Source organism: Limulus polyphemus, unplaced genomic scaffold (assembly GCF_000517525.1).
Source record: "Limulus polyphemus unplaced genomic scaffold, Limulus_polyphemus-2.1.2 Scaffold7304, whole genome shotgun sequence".
Classification (NCBI taxonomy): Eukaryota; Metazoa; Arthropoda; class Merostomata; order Xiphosura; family Limulidae; genus Limulus; species Limulus polyphemus.
In genome coordinates this window covers 15,386-29,732 of record NW_013672914.1, presented here as the reverse complement: position 1 = coordinate 29,732, position 14,347 = coordinate 15,386, and the positions used below count along the sequence as shown (strand labels likewise).

At 37.8% G+C, this 14,347-nt stretch overlaps 1 protein-coding gene across 1 annotated transcript in view; it reads left to right on the top strand.

Moving 5' to 3' along the window:
• The window catches only part of LOC106474508 (cysteine and histidine-rich protein 1-B-like), a 27,953-nt gene that overhangs the window by 7,670 nt on the left and 5,936 nt on the right, over window positions 1-14,347 (top strand). The window contains exons 3-4 of the mRNA XM_013935201.2: window positions 594-805; window positions 13,962-14,148. Coding sequence (XP_013790655.1) covers window positions 594-805; window positions 13,962-14,148 — 399 coding nt within the window. The remainder of the gene's footprint in view (window positions 1-593; window positions 806-13,961; window positions 14,149-14,347) is intronic.

Here is a 14,347-nt window from a genome sequence, read left to right as displayed (position 1 = left end):
TGTATAGAAAAGCTCATGTCTTTTGCAACCCTTGCTTTCCAGAGTTTGTCAGTATTACAAATGTAGTAAACTTTATTATATGTATTTTTAGTTTCTAAGATTTATTTTTGGAGATAATTATATATGAGGTTATTTATAATTTTTGTAGTTATATCTTAGAAGTACTTATTATTTCAGAAATACTGATTCAAAATTAGATCAGAAATGGCTGTTGTAGAACAACTGAAATGCTGCTAAAACTTTGTTGTAATTTTATGCTGGGAAACTATTTAAATGCCTGAACTTGGTATAAGACTAAACAATTATACTGCACAGTTGGAGCATTACTGAAAAATGCTGAAGCTAAGCATTATGCTCAGCCAGAATGTGTCTTTGAGAATCTTGTTGATACTTTATTGCTGGCTTAATATTGTCATTTCTGGTGTTTAATGTTTGTGATAAATGACATATTATTTTGTCATAGTAAATCTGGGGTGACACTGTTTAATTATTTTCTTATACTTCATCTTTATCAGTGAATAGTTTTTAACGATCTCATGATAGCTAAACATTGTTTTATTATATTCAATATCAATTGTTTTTTACTGTTTTAGACTTACATTGTGCTGCTACAGCAGGATCGGATGTAAATGGCGAGGACCATATCATGAACTTCAAAACCATGAAGAACTTTGTCTCCATCCCCATAAGACAGGCAAGGAGGTCATGGAAGCCCTTGCTGTAATAGATGAAAAAAACTTGCAAGAGAAGGAGCTGTACAACTGTGTGTTTGAGTTACTTTCATATGAAAAAATTGCTTTCAATGGTGAGGCATTAACATATGTTTATTTCTGTTCAAAAAACTCTGTTAATAAAGACCTACATGTGAATTTAATAATTTATTTTCTGCTACCTTTGAAAATGTATTACTTTATAATAAATTTTGATTCTGTCATTTTAACCTACACAAATTTGAAAGAATACACAGATAAAGTGGGATTATTTCAGTTAAAATTTACAACAAAATTTGACAGGTGTTGATATAGGTGCACTATTTGTAACTTTTAAATAAAAACAATGAGAATAATCTCTAATTAATTCAATATCTGTAAATTGTAAAATTGCAATTTCTCTGCAAAAACTCTGACTTCAATTCCTTCTCTAAACTGTTTGTATTAATTTCTTGCTCAAAGATCTTTTTTAACCCTTTGATTACCAATATAGGTGTATTTTGTAACCCCAGCTCTTGCATTAGATAACTTATTTTTACTAGCTTGGGTACCTTTTCGTCCAATACATTATCATAATTAATACAAACTTAGTCATTAGGTTATATTTTCCACATGAATGATGGATGCTTTATTAAAACAATATAGAAAGGCAAACATAAATATATACATCTGTTTGGTAAATGTATCATGGGAATAGGAGGGGTTAAAGAATAATTTTATTTCATAAGAAAATGCTTTGTTAGTTTGAATTGCTTGGAGAATATGGACTAAAAATGTTAAATTTATGAATAATACTTAGGTAATAAGAAATTTGATGTAGCATTTTATCTTCAGAAACAGAGCTTTTCCTGTTTTTATTGGTTGTATGGTTGTGAGTTTTGTCTTTGAATTGCTCTCTCAACTCTAGTCCCTGAACTCAAAGTTGACAATGAATATTTTTATAATAAACAAAATATAAGGCTGAATTTTTAAAATATACGCTGAGCTTATCCACTTGTTCAAACTGTTGAAAAAAAAGAAGTTCTACCATAATTCTTATTCAAGAACATTTTTTTGATTGATTGATTGATTGATAAGTAGATAAATATCCTTTATTTTTTAAATAATATTTTCTTGTCACAAAGTAACCATTAATCTAACTTATCAGTGATCCATCAAAGATGCCACCATATTCTAAGAATCTTATACCCAGACTTTAACATGTGGAATAAATTGATGCTTTGGTGTTTGGTGGTATTTTAGATGCTTTTAAATCATTGTTGGATAGTTTATGAACATGATCAATCCTTAAAATATTATGCTCTCATTAACATATATTTAATTCCAATACAGTACTCACAAGATTAGCTATTCTCGTTCAGTACTGCCTTCTATATGCAAACTTTTTCTTTATTCATGTCACAAGCCTTTTGCTCCCTCCCTGTTGAAATTACTATATTCCAACATGTCTTTCATACAAATCGTCATGCGTCATCTCTTAACATGATATGCTCACATGATGCATATGACTCCCTCTACACTCCTCTACTGAACCTTCACTTCTTATTTGGCAGTGTTTGGGTTAAGACATACTCTTTTGTGTGCCTAGTGTTTCCAGTGTAACAAACAACAATTTTTTTTTGTATGGAGTGGTTCCTTTTGACTTTATTTGATACCAATTCCTTCTTGTCCCTCTATTTCTGCACTCGACTTTTGTGAACCATTTCTTGTGCTATGAATTCTGAAGTTCGCGTTACCACTTTGGGGGGGGGGTCACACCAATAATCATTGTTTTTTCTCAGGCCTCAGGTGTGGGTGACCTGACAGTGGATCTTTCTGCTTTTATATGTCGGGAGATTGAGAGCTACATGGGTCATTTGTTATCCCCTGACATCATCCAGGCTACTCTTGAGACAGCTAATCTTGTTCAGAATGACAAGGACTTTGACCGTCTTTTCCCACCTCCTGGATTTGCTGTTCCTTTCCAATTACAGTCTGAAGAATCATCTAGGCCTAATCCAGTCTTTACAGATTTTGTCTCAGGTTTCTGATGTTTTATCACTTTTCCCTATCTCTTATTTCCCTCGTCCTTCCTTGTTATATGAACAAGTTTCCCAACCATTTTTGGTTTTTCCTCCTTCCCCTGATATTCAGGTACATGTGGATTAATTTCTCTTGCAATTAAATGAGGGGATCAGCATGCTGCACCCCCAAGGACTTTTGATCAGTTCACCTTTCTTACCATCGTGCAGACTATCCATTTTTAGATCGGCAGTTGTTAGGTTCATTATTACCTACTTGGGGGGTAGCTCCTGAATGTAATGTTAGTCTTTCTCATGCCCAATATTCTCGCCTACATCTTACCCTAACCACCCTCTTATGGTATCTTTCTTCCATAAATCTCCTATCAGAGGCTCTCCACAGAAATCCTGAGGGGGTTTTCTGCAGATACCTTTACACTTCTCTCTTCCACTTTAGCCTGCATTTCTTATTTGGTTCTGTTATTACATATGTGGTTTCTTTGTTGTTGGGACCTTATAGGTTGTGGATGCAGTTTTGGCTCGGGTCAATTTACCCTCAACCTGTCTTGGGGATTTACATCTTGCACTTTTTCTGAGATGTTATGTCTTTGATACTGTCCCAGAAACTGTTGAACCTTGTTTGTTGCTCGTTTGTCTCGGTCAGAGCCTCATATGTCACCTATTCTTGTTTCCCATCCTTTATCCTTCTAACCCTTACCCGTTCCTTCTCATTGGGGTACTTCTTCTCATTGATTTCCTCAACGACACAACCCCCATCACCAACAGTACCGGTGACTACCCTGTGGGTTCAGGTCTGGTGGGAGTTTGACTGTTATAGTTTCTTCCTTGCTGGCATCCCTTTGAAGATGATCAATGGGTAATACAGGTTCTATCAAAAGGATTAGTTATCCAGTTTCTTTCTTCACCTCCCGTTTAACCTTGCCCCATTTCCTTCCTTCCTCCTCGAGATCCCGTGACCTGTCAGAGGCAGTCTGAGAATTCCTTTTTGCAGCAGGTGATAGAACTGGTACACCATCCTTTCTGGGGTTTTTATTCCTGTCTTTTAATTGTTCTTAACAAAACCAGGGATTGGTGATTTGTCACTGATATATCTTGCCTCAACCGCTTCATGGAGTTCACCATGGAGTCTTTTCTCACCCTGATAATGGTTGTGGATAATGAAAATGGATGTCTCCAATCCTTACCTCCACATTCCAATAGCACATTGGTCTCAACTTTACCTTTGGTTTGTCCATCTTGGGGTGATTTACCAATTTTGGGCACTCACGTTTGGACTTTCCTCAGCTCCCTATGTGTTTTGTCGCATAGTCTGAGCTTTTGCACGTCATCTCCATGCTCTGGGGATGGGATTTCATTATAACATGGAGGACTGGCTCTTGTGGCTCATTCCAAACAGGAATTGGTCACTCTTACTCACCAACTCCTTTCTAGGGTGGCTTGGGTGGACTGGTTGATAAAATTGGAGAAGCCCTTCCTTTGACCCACTAAATAATTAGTCCATTTGGAGGTCTATTTCGATATGTCCTTCTCCTTCATGTCTTCATTCAATGGAAATTTTAGTTCACCATGCTCTCTCAGCTCAGTCACTTACTGCTCATGAGGTTCTATCACTTTGGGGGATGTGGTCCTCCATTACTGCACTGGTTCCTCTCATTTGTGTCCTTCAGTGTGTGCTTCATAAACGATGGAACCTCGCTTTGGATCCTCTTTCCAACCTATTTCCCTTCCTACTTCCCTGCGAGACAATCTGCATTGATGGCTGGACAAAGCACATATGTCAGTGGGTGTGGCGCTTCCTCCCCCATATCCAGATCTACATCTTTTCATGGATACATCCCTTTATGGATGGGGGGGGCGATGGGTCAATACCAGGACATTTTGGGCTTTTGGTGTGTGGATGAAGCCATCTCGCATATCAACCTTTCAAACTTCCACTAGTATGTCGGGCATTATATCACTTCCTTCTTCTTGCCCATCATTGTTTGGTGATGGTTTATTCAAACAATTCTATGGTGGTGGTCCATATCAACCACCATGGGACACCCAGTCCAGAGATCTATGTTTTTGGACCAAATATATCCAACAGAGTGAGCAATCCAATTGTTTTCAGGGATCTTTGCCATCAGTGAGGTTTTCCCCAATTGGAATCATTTACTACAGGCCACAATACCAAGCTGCCCCATTTTTGGTCACCTGTACTGCATCCACAGGCTTTGGTGGTTGATGCATTCAGCCAGGATTGGTCACACAAATATCTTGTGTACCCTCACATCCAATTACTTCATCGAGTGATATCTCTTGTTCACTCCACTCCTTGTCAGGTCCTCCTGATTACACCCTATTGGCCAGCTCAATCTTGGTTTCCAAGGCTACGATGTCTGCTCTTATCACCACTTGTCTCTCTTCCAATTTTTCCCTCCCTTCTTTGTCAACCTTGATCCCGCATTCTACATCCCAATCTCCACATCCTATTCATGCCTGGCTTTTGTCTGGTCCTTGGCAAGATAATTTGGTTTCCACATCGAGTTGCCTCCTTGTTAGCTTGTTCCATATAGCCATCTTCCATGAAAGTATACCGATGCAAATGGAAAGTGTTCTGTTGTTGGTCTTCAAACAGGGGTTTCCTGCTTAGAAGACTTCTGTGGTTCGTGTGGCAGAATTTCTCACCTGGTTCTTCAACTGGGAGTATTTTGTCTCCTCAGCTTCTGGATATTGGGCGACTCTATCCAATACCTTTAGTTTTCCCGATACCATAAGGTATTTATCTCCCCTGTTCTTAACATGCTCAGGAGTTCCTTCCGGATAAGTCAACCTCCCAGATATACAACTGTTTTGGATTGGGACATTAATGTGGTTTTCCATGCCCTTACTTTACCTCCATTTGAACCACTTTCCTCGTGTTCCTTGTTTTATCTGTCCCTTAAAAAATATCTCCTCTTTCCCTCGACCTGTGGATGTCAGAAATCAGATTTGTATGGCATTGACATTTCATGTACCATTTATCACCCTACCTATCTTCTCCTTTCTCCCTAAGACCTCAGCAGCTTGGAAGGGTTGTTCATTCTTCTCTCCTATTTTCCTTCATTCTGTATCCTATCTTTACACTAGACCAGATCCGGATAGTCTTCTGTGTCCAGTTGAGGCCCTTTGTTGTTATGTGGCATGTACTGTCCCCTTTCGGTGTATGCACAACTGACTTTTTATCCCATGGCAATCCTTCTCCCTTCATGATCTTTCACCTTCTACCCTTACTAATTGGGTCCACCTTTTGATTTGTTTGGCCTACTTTTCCCTAACTTCTTGCTCCTGTACCTTGCTCCAGGTTTCCTCCCATCAGATCCAACATCTCACTCTTCCCTTGCTTCTCGTCTTCATCTTCTCATGGAGATTCTACAATCCAGCATGTGGACCACTCCCAGTATGTTTATCTCCCACCATCTTCATCATGCCGCACTTTCCTCTTTGTCAGGGTTTCATCTACTACCTGTGGCCATTCTCCAGACTTCAGTGTGATTTTAACTGGTAAGTTTTATTCATACTTTCTTTCTTTCAGGAGCCTTTATCTCTTTTTATTACTTGGATCTCGCTCTGTTGTGTGTGGTGCATGACTAGGTATTTTTCAACTTTAACTCTGCACTGTACAGCCATGTTGACTCATGCTTTATTTTCCTTGGCTTTGCATGCTTACTGTCGAGATGGGGTGTTCCACAAGATTGCTTGATGGTGAATAGCCTTATGATACTCTGCTTCATAAAAATGCCCGTCCTGGACTGTACCACCCATGGACAGCATGGGGTTGCTGCCCATCCCTGCCATGCCCTGAATGAATACCTTGGTGTAGTCTGCTTTTCAAAATAAGGTTTCATGGTCATCCATTGCACTGTCTCCAGTGGTGATGTTCCTCTAAACTCTCTACCACATTGTTATTCTCCTTTCCTCGAGTGGAGTATGGTAGTCCTTACCACTTTTCAGTTCCAAGCCACTGGAGTGTTTGACCATGGAGGCACCTTCCTGAATGAGTTCCACAAAGAAAAGGCTAGAACCATTTAGTTGAGAGTAGGGCTGTGGTATTCTGCTGGTGTAGATAAGATGTAACCTCCAGAGGTGTTGAGCCATCACCTTACTGGATGACATAGCTTCCTGATACCATTTACACAACCACTGGAGTTGAGACATTGCCTTCCTCAATGATGTGACCTCCTGATACCATTTCCACAACCATGGGAGTTGAGCTGTCACCTTATGGGATGATGTGGCCTCTTAATTCCATTTACACAAACACTGGAGTTGGGCCATCATCTTATTGGATGATGTGGCCTCCTGTTACCATTTACTCACGCATGGGAGTTGAGCCATCACCTTACTAGATGATGTGGCCTTCTGTTACCATTTACAAAACCATGGGAGTTGAGCCGTCTCCCTCCTGGATGACGTGTCCTCCTGATGCCACTTACATAAACAATGGAGTTGAGCAGTCAAAATGTTTTGGGAGACCTCTTTGATTGGGAGACTTCATCCAACCCTTGCAGGGATGTCGGTAGCCCACTGAGAGGTTTTGGATTAGAGTGAACCAATCAACACAAGTCATCATACGAATTGATTCCATGCGGGTGCCATCCTTTCAATACTGGATGTCGATTCACCCAAAGCTATCTTGATACTGGAATGCCCTCTAAACATTGCTAAAATTGCACCAGTCTTTTATACCCCATCAGTTTTGTGCCATTTCAGAGCATGTCTTGATCATATGATTACCCTCCACCAATCATACTGTGCCCTCTATACTAGAGGAGCTAGCTCCCTCTACTATTCTATAGCAATCCTCACTTTCTCAATTGGAATTCTAGTGTGTAGATATGTGTTGTAACTTGCTCTCCATTCTCCATGTGACTACAAAATTTTTATTGTGCTTGATCACAAATTTATATCAGTTTTAACTTCTTGTGTTTGATTTCCATTGTTTCTACCAGTTTGTTTTATAAATATTTGTGTTTTACTAATTCTAATTTGTTGATATGAATTTCATATTTAATATGGTGGATAATGAAATTCCTGTGACAGTCAACAATAGTCTTCAGGGTCGATGATAACTGCTGTGGAAGTACAAGCTTATGTTTGGGGGGAGTTTGTATCTTATGTTTGGCTGATGATTTCTTCCTTTCACATTATTATGTTTGTAAGGAAGGATATAACTATTGAGTGGAAATTTCTTTCTACTGCGCCTTTTACCACGCCTCCATGTAATCTTCTGTGTTAGGTATTGTTCTTTTTCTCAGGAGATCTGTGGTAAGTTTTTAGTGTGTATTCCTCACTCCCTGTAGGTATACCCATGGTTAGCGAGTTTATATGAGCTTGTGGGGATTGACCTATTTTCCACACTCAATAATTTAGGTCTTTCATGTATTCTCTTCTCAGTATTTGGTAAGTTAGATTTTTTTATAATCCTTTTACTGTCTAAATTACTTTAGTTTAAATTTGCATTTAGAGTTTGATTATTACTTTGTTTAATTTTTGGTATATATACAGGTTTTGCATGCTAATAGTTACTGAGTAATTTTAACTTTTGCCAATTTTGTTGGTGTATTAGTTCAGTATTTATACTTCCTTTTACTCTTTGTTTGTTAGTAAGTTATTTTTTCTTTACTTTCTTTCTTTCTTTAGTCACATCTAATGGGGATTAGTTTTGAGTCCAATTTTGTTATTGTTAACTGGGTGCATTTTCATTCTCATGTTTTTCAGGGTAGGTTTTACTTTCGTGTCCTTTGTCTTATTGGTTCTTTGAGTGGACTTAAGTTCTATATTTACATGTCTTTTATCTTCTAAGTTCCTTTAGTGGTTTGTACTTTAGGTGTTGCTTATTGTTTTATGTGTTAGATCGATTTTAATAGTTTTCAAGTTTGTTATTTTTATGCACTTTGTAGACTCTACAAATTTCTAGGATTTGTTAGTTCATTAGTAATGAGTACTTTCTCTATGTATTTTTAGTTTATGTGTTTTTTTGGGCTACACTTCATGACAGTTCCATGGGTTCTACAGGTTCTGTTTGAAAGTTTCTGCCTTCAGTTCTTCTTCCCCTATCCACTTCCCAGATCTTCCCTCCACTTCAGGATCGTATCTCTTCAAGTTGTTTTGACTAGTCTGTTCACAATCTACTACACAAAGGGGCTGTTGAATGAGTAGTACCCACTCAACCGGGGTTTTACTTTCATTTAATTGTTGTCCTTCGAAAGACAGGAAATTGGAGACCCGTCACAGACCTGTCCCGGTTGAACTCCTATCTGGAGACACTTCACTTCTCCATGGAGTCCTGCCTCTCACTTCAGGTTTTTTTTTTCACTGGGACTGTGGGTGACCAAATAATCATGACAGATGCCTATCTTCATATTCCAACTGCTCCAGTGTCATGTCATTTTCTTTGGTTCATCCACAAGGGTTATGTTTTCTAGTTCCAGGAACTGCCATTTGGTCTTTCTATGGCACCGTGTGTTTTGTTGTACAGTTTGCTCTTTTGCCTGTCATCTTCACTTGTTGGATCGTTGGACTCTCCTTTTCATGGACAACTGGCTCCTGCTCGCCTCTTCCCATGCCCTGTAGGTCAATCATGCCTATTTACTTCAATGAGTAGGGTCTTCTCATCAAGTTGGAGAAGTCTCTTATTATTCCATGCATTATCTTATTCATTTGGAGGTTCTCTTTAATTCCCATCTCAGTTGGGCCCAGCCTTCTCCACTTTTGCTCTGGGTTATGGAATGGACAGTCACAAAGGCTCTACCTTCTTCTCTCTCTGTGCAAGAGGTTCTATCTGTTTTGGGAATGTTGGCTTCATTGAAAGCTCTCATTCCTTTGGGTCGAGCACACATGCATTCCCTTCAATGGATGCTTTTTGACCAGTGGAACTTCTCCCATGATCCCTTGAACCAACCCTGGATCAGGGCCAACTTTTCTTGGTCGTTCAACAGGGACTTGACCATGGTGGGGATTCCCATTCCTCCACCTTGTCCCAAGTGTCATTTGCAAACAGATGCTTCCTTGGTATGTTGGAGGGGGGGGGGCTTTCCTTGATTCTCAAAAGATTTCTGATCAGTGGTTAGTCAAGGAGGCTACTCTCCATATCAACATCCTAGAACTTTTGGCAGTTTTTTGGGCTCTGGTTCATTCCAACAATTCCACTCTTGTAAGCTATATCACCAAGCAAGGAGGAACAAAATCTTCATATCTTATGTAAGGTGCTTACACTGGATGTATTTTGCCCTGATGGACTGCACTTGGCATAACCTGACATAGCCCAAGGTGCTTCTCCTGGATGTTATTGCTCAGGCTGATCATACTTGGCCTATTCATATACATTTCACTTATTATATTATTGAATATTATGTATCCAAGGCACTTCCCCTGGATGTTTTTGTCCAGGCAGACCACACTTGTTTATCTCACAAGCTTCTGCAAGGAGTTCCACTTGATGTTTTCGCCCAGATGGACCACACTTGGCATAATTCGATGTATCCAAAGGCACCTCCCCTGTATAGTTTTTGCCCAGGCGGACCACACTTCGCCTATTCATATACATTTCACAGTCCTTCAGATTTAGCCACATACAGGTATTTCATTTTTCTGTGGCATTATACTATGGCTCACTATCACTATGTTCAGTACTGTGGCCTGCTACATGTGTGGATGATGTATGACGTGTATGTTCACAACAGGCTGGTTATGAAAACTCTCACAATCACACTCATTCTTACCTGTAATTTTTTTCTTCTTAATCCTATGTATCCAAGGTACTTCCCCTGGATTTTTGTTTGCCCAGGAGGACTGCACTTGTTGATCTCAGTATCTAATACAGGGTGTTTCCACTGGATGTTTTGCCCAGATGGACTGCACTTAACATACTCTGATGTAAACCAAGGCACTACCCTTTGCACATACTCCTACAGGCCCATTGTCGCTTCCACACCAGACTTTCCACGTTTGTCAGTGCCATGCTATTTCAAGTCAAGTCACGGTTATACAGCGCTTTTCCACTGATTCAGTGTTGTATGTCTCTTTCCTGAATGCATTGCTGCCTGCCAGTTCAGTTCTGCCCTCTTTTTTGTTTCTGTGTTAATTAATGGGCAAAGAGCATACCTGTTCCAGAACTAGTGCTATACCACACAGGTGTGCTTTATTTTCATATTCTTGAACACTTGTTCTTAAGTGCAGTAACTTTCTGCTTGATTACATATTGATGCACCTTCACCAGCCCTTCCACCTTTGCAATGTGGGATTCTAGCTTTGTATTTCTGACAGGTACTTACCTCCTCTCACCACTTTCCACCGTTCCTCGTTTGTACCTGCCAATTCTCAAAAGTGAGAATTGCTCTAGAATAGTAGAGGGAGCTAGCTATGTTATTATAGAGGGTGCATTATGATTGGTGGAGGGTAGTCACATAATCAGCATTTATACTGAAATGGCACAAAACTGATGAAGTATAAAAGACTGGTGCACTTGTAGCGAATAATTTAACAATGCTTAAAGGGTAGGCCAGAATCAAGATAGCTTTGGATGAGAGGAGGTAAGTACCTATATCGGAAATACATTTTTAGTGTAAAAAAAAAAGTTAACTTAAGTGAAATTGATCATTAAATAGGCTAAGACTTGAAGTATTTTAGTATCTTAGAAACAGTTACATTTTCCAGAAACATTGAGCTACTATTACTTTGTCTTTTCTACAAACAGTGTATTAAAGCTTTAAACACTGATATGTTTTCCTGTTTGTAGAGTGAATTTGATATATTAAAATGTATCATTGTTTTGGGGAATCAAAAGTTAGCAGATTCTCTTAGGAAATATATATGCACTGACATATATTATGCACCTTTGTTTGTACACGGTTTGGATCCATCTGCTGCTGCTTCTGATCTAGTTATTATTTCAAGGCAACATTTGGAATCCATGACTCAATGTGGAATAGGATATTTTTTTTCTGAGTCATATGTGATCTTAGTTGTCTTTGGGCATTGCTGTTATCCTTATTGTGTTAGACCATGTCTGATTGGGTTACTTTCTGTAGCACTTGTTGTTAAGCAGAAGGACATTATAATGTTATTTGTCTGGGGTTGTTTTTATGTAGGTGATATGTTTCTAGAGTCTTTTAGGAGAGGATTCTCTTCTATCTATATTTACTGAGACTCCCATTTTCATTCTTGCAAGACTTGTACTTGGCTTCTTTTCTTCATTAATTAGTTTTTGTCCATTTATCATCAGTTTGATAGAACTCGGTTGTGACATGTCATCAATGTATTTCTGAAACTATTTTTGACAAGTTGATTGATTTCTTGTCATTTTTCCTCCCAGCCACCCAGTGATTAGTAAATACCTTCTATTGTATTTTGCTCCTTCTGTTCAATAATGATCTTTAAAATCTTTTCCAGCATTGACTGTTTTCTAGTCATTGACATTCTACCATATCCACACATATTTTATATGGTAGATTAGACTGTTTTGTATGGGATTCTAAACATTTTTCTACAAACCGTAAGTTACTTCAACTTCTTTCTTTTGGATTGTTAGTAAGTTAGTTTTAGCAGATTATTTAGGAATTATTTTCTAACCAGTGTCTCAGTCAAAAGCATATGTGAGGCTGAAAAACCTGTTACAAATATCCCATCTCAGTCAGTTCTTCATTACTTTTTGGTTAAGGTGAACAATTTTTAAGAACTGTTTTATACTCTTTTTTTACCAAAAGATTGTAAATGTTGGAGATGGACATCTTGGATGCAAATTTTAATTTTACTGTCAACTTATGAATTTTTTTTCCCACTTTCTCTATTGTGTATTAGTTCTAGGCCCTTCCTATCGATCTTGACTCATTATCCTTTGTTTTCACCATGGTAGTTTGTTTGCCACCTGGATTCATTATCTCTATACAGTTTTTCATTTGTACAGTGATGACTAACTGATTTTTATTGTCATAATATGTCTCATTTTGCTTGATTTGTATTGTTTTTTGTTTTGCTTGTATGTAATTAAATGTTACCAAAACTCCTACTTCTCTGGAAAAGTAGGCTCATTCATGTTTACTTCTTTGCATCTCTGCTTATCTTTAGACAGACTTATCCCCTCTCTTCTTCCCTTCATATGGGTATTATTAGAACATGCTAGAGGAATCTCTACTACATATGTAGATATAGATAGAAGTTTTTACTGATTTATGGTGAGGTTTATCATAAACTTTGAGAAAGCTTATTTTAATAAGTGATGTCATGAAATTGCACAGAAAAAAAAGTAGGAAATTGTGGTTAATGATCAATTGATAGATTAATTATATGCCTAATTTGAGGAAGCTATTAGTTTAATTCCATTTTATTAATAAAAATGTTCATTTTACTGTCCCAAGCAAAAAAAAAAAAATTACAACAGGTGAATTTTGTCTCCATTTTTTCAACACTTGACAAAGTTTTGACACTGTTTTCATATTTGTCCCTGTGATTGAACTGGTTAAGTTCTCTTAGTTCACATTATAGACTTTATTGTGAATAAGCCAGAAGAACAAGACACCTATATGAAAGTTTGAAATAGGTCTATGATCAGCACTGTTGTGATAGTTATAATTATTCTGCTTAAACTATATTTGAACATTTTGCTGGACTAAATACATTTTTTTTTTTCAATTTGGACATTATAAACAGATTTTAACAGATAAAACCCATTTAAAAATTGCTAACAGTAATACCAGTTAATTAAGCCTACTTGCCTTGTGTAGCATAATGTTCCCTTTGGAAATTTTACTATATGAAGAACTAAAGATAAAAGTGTGTGGAGACAAAGTTTTCAGTCAACTTCATAATGCTGAAACCTGTTGCTCATTGTTCAAAACACTCTTACTTATGTCACACTAGTATCAAATACGGTACTGTTAAAATCCTAGAAAATGACTGGAATATGACTTCAGAGCAGATATGCACAGCACAATGTGTAATATTGTTGCATGTATTGTAATGTTTATGTGATATTTACTTACTAAACAAATTGGAACAGAAATAGTGTTTTTATGTTAACTGTATTATTATAATAATTATATTGTCCAGCTTTACATGTTGTAACAAACAGTATTTTTCCTAAATCATGCAAAAATTGAGGATTTCAAGAAAAGAAAGTACAAATAAATACCAAAACATTTTTAATAATTCATTTACTTTGAAGGTTACTTTCTGAAGAATAAAAGACATTATATAAAATTTATTATTGCAGACCTCCAGTTCAAGCCATACCGCACTGATGAATTTATCCACAAGCTCTACTATGAGACATCTCGTTTTACAGCTTTTGGTCATCAGTGGGTAGTGAAGGCGCTAGTGAATGACAACCAACGAGATCCCACACTGTCATGTGAACGAAGCTTAACCTACACCTTGGTTTTGAAGAGCAAAATACCAAAGTAAGTATTTAAAGTAGAGATAAAGTTGGGAAATGTGTGTAAGTTACCTCATCCAGTCTATTGTGCAGCGTAACAAATGGTAGTATTCTTCAAGATCATACATAACTTGGAGTCTGAATATTATTGACAGTGTGTAAGCTGTTTAACCATTTTGAGATGGGTCACAGGTGAAAGGCCATGTCATCTCGTTTGTTGACTC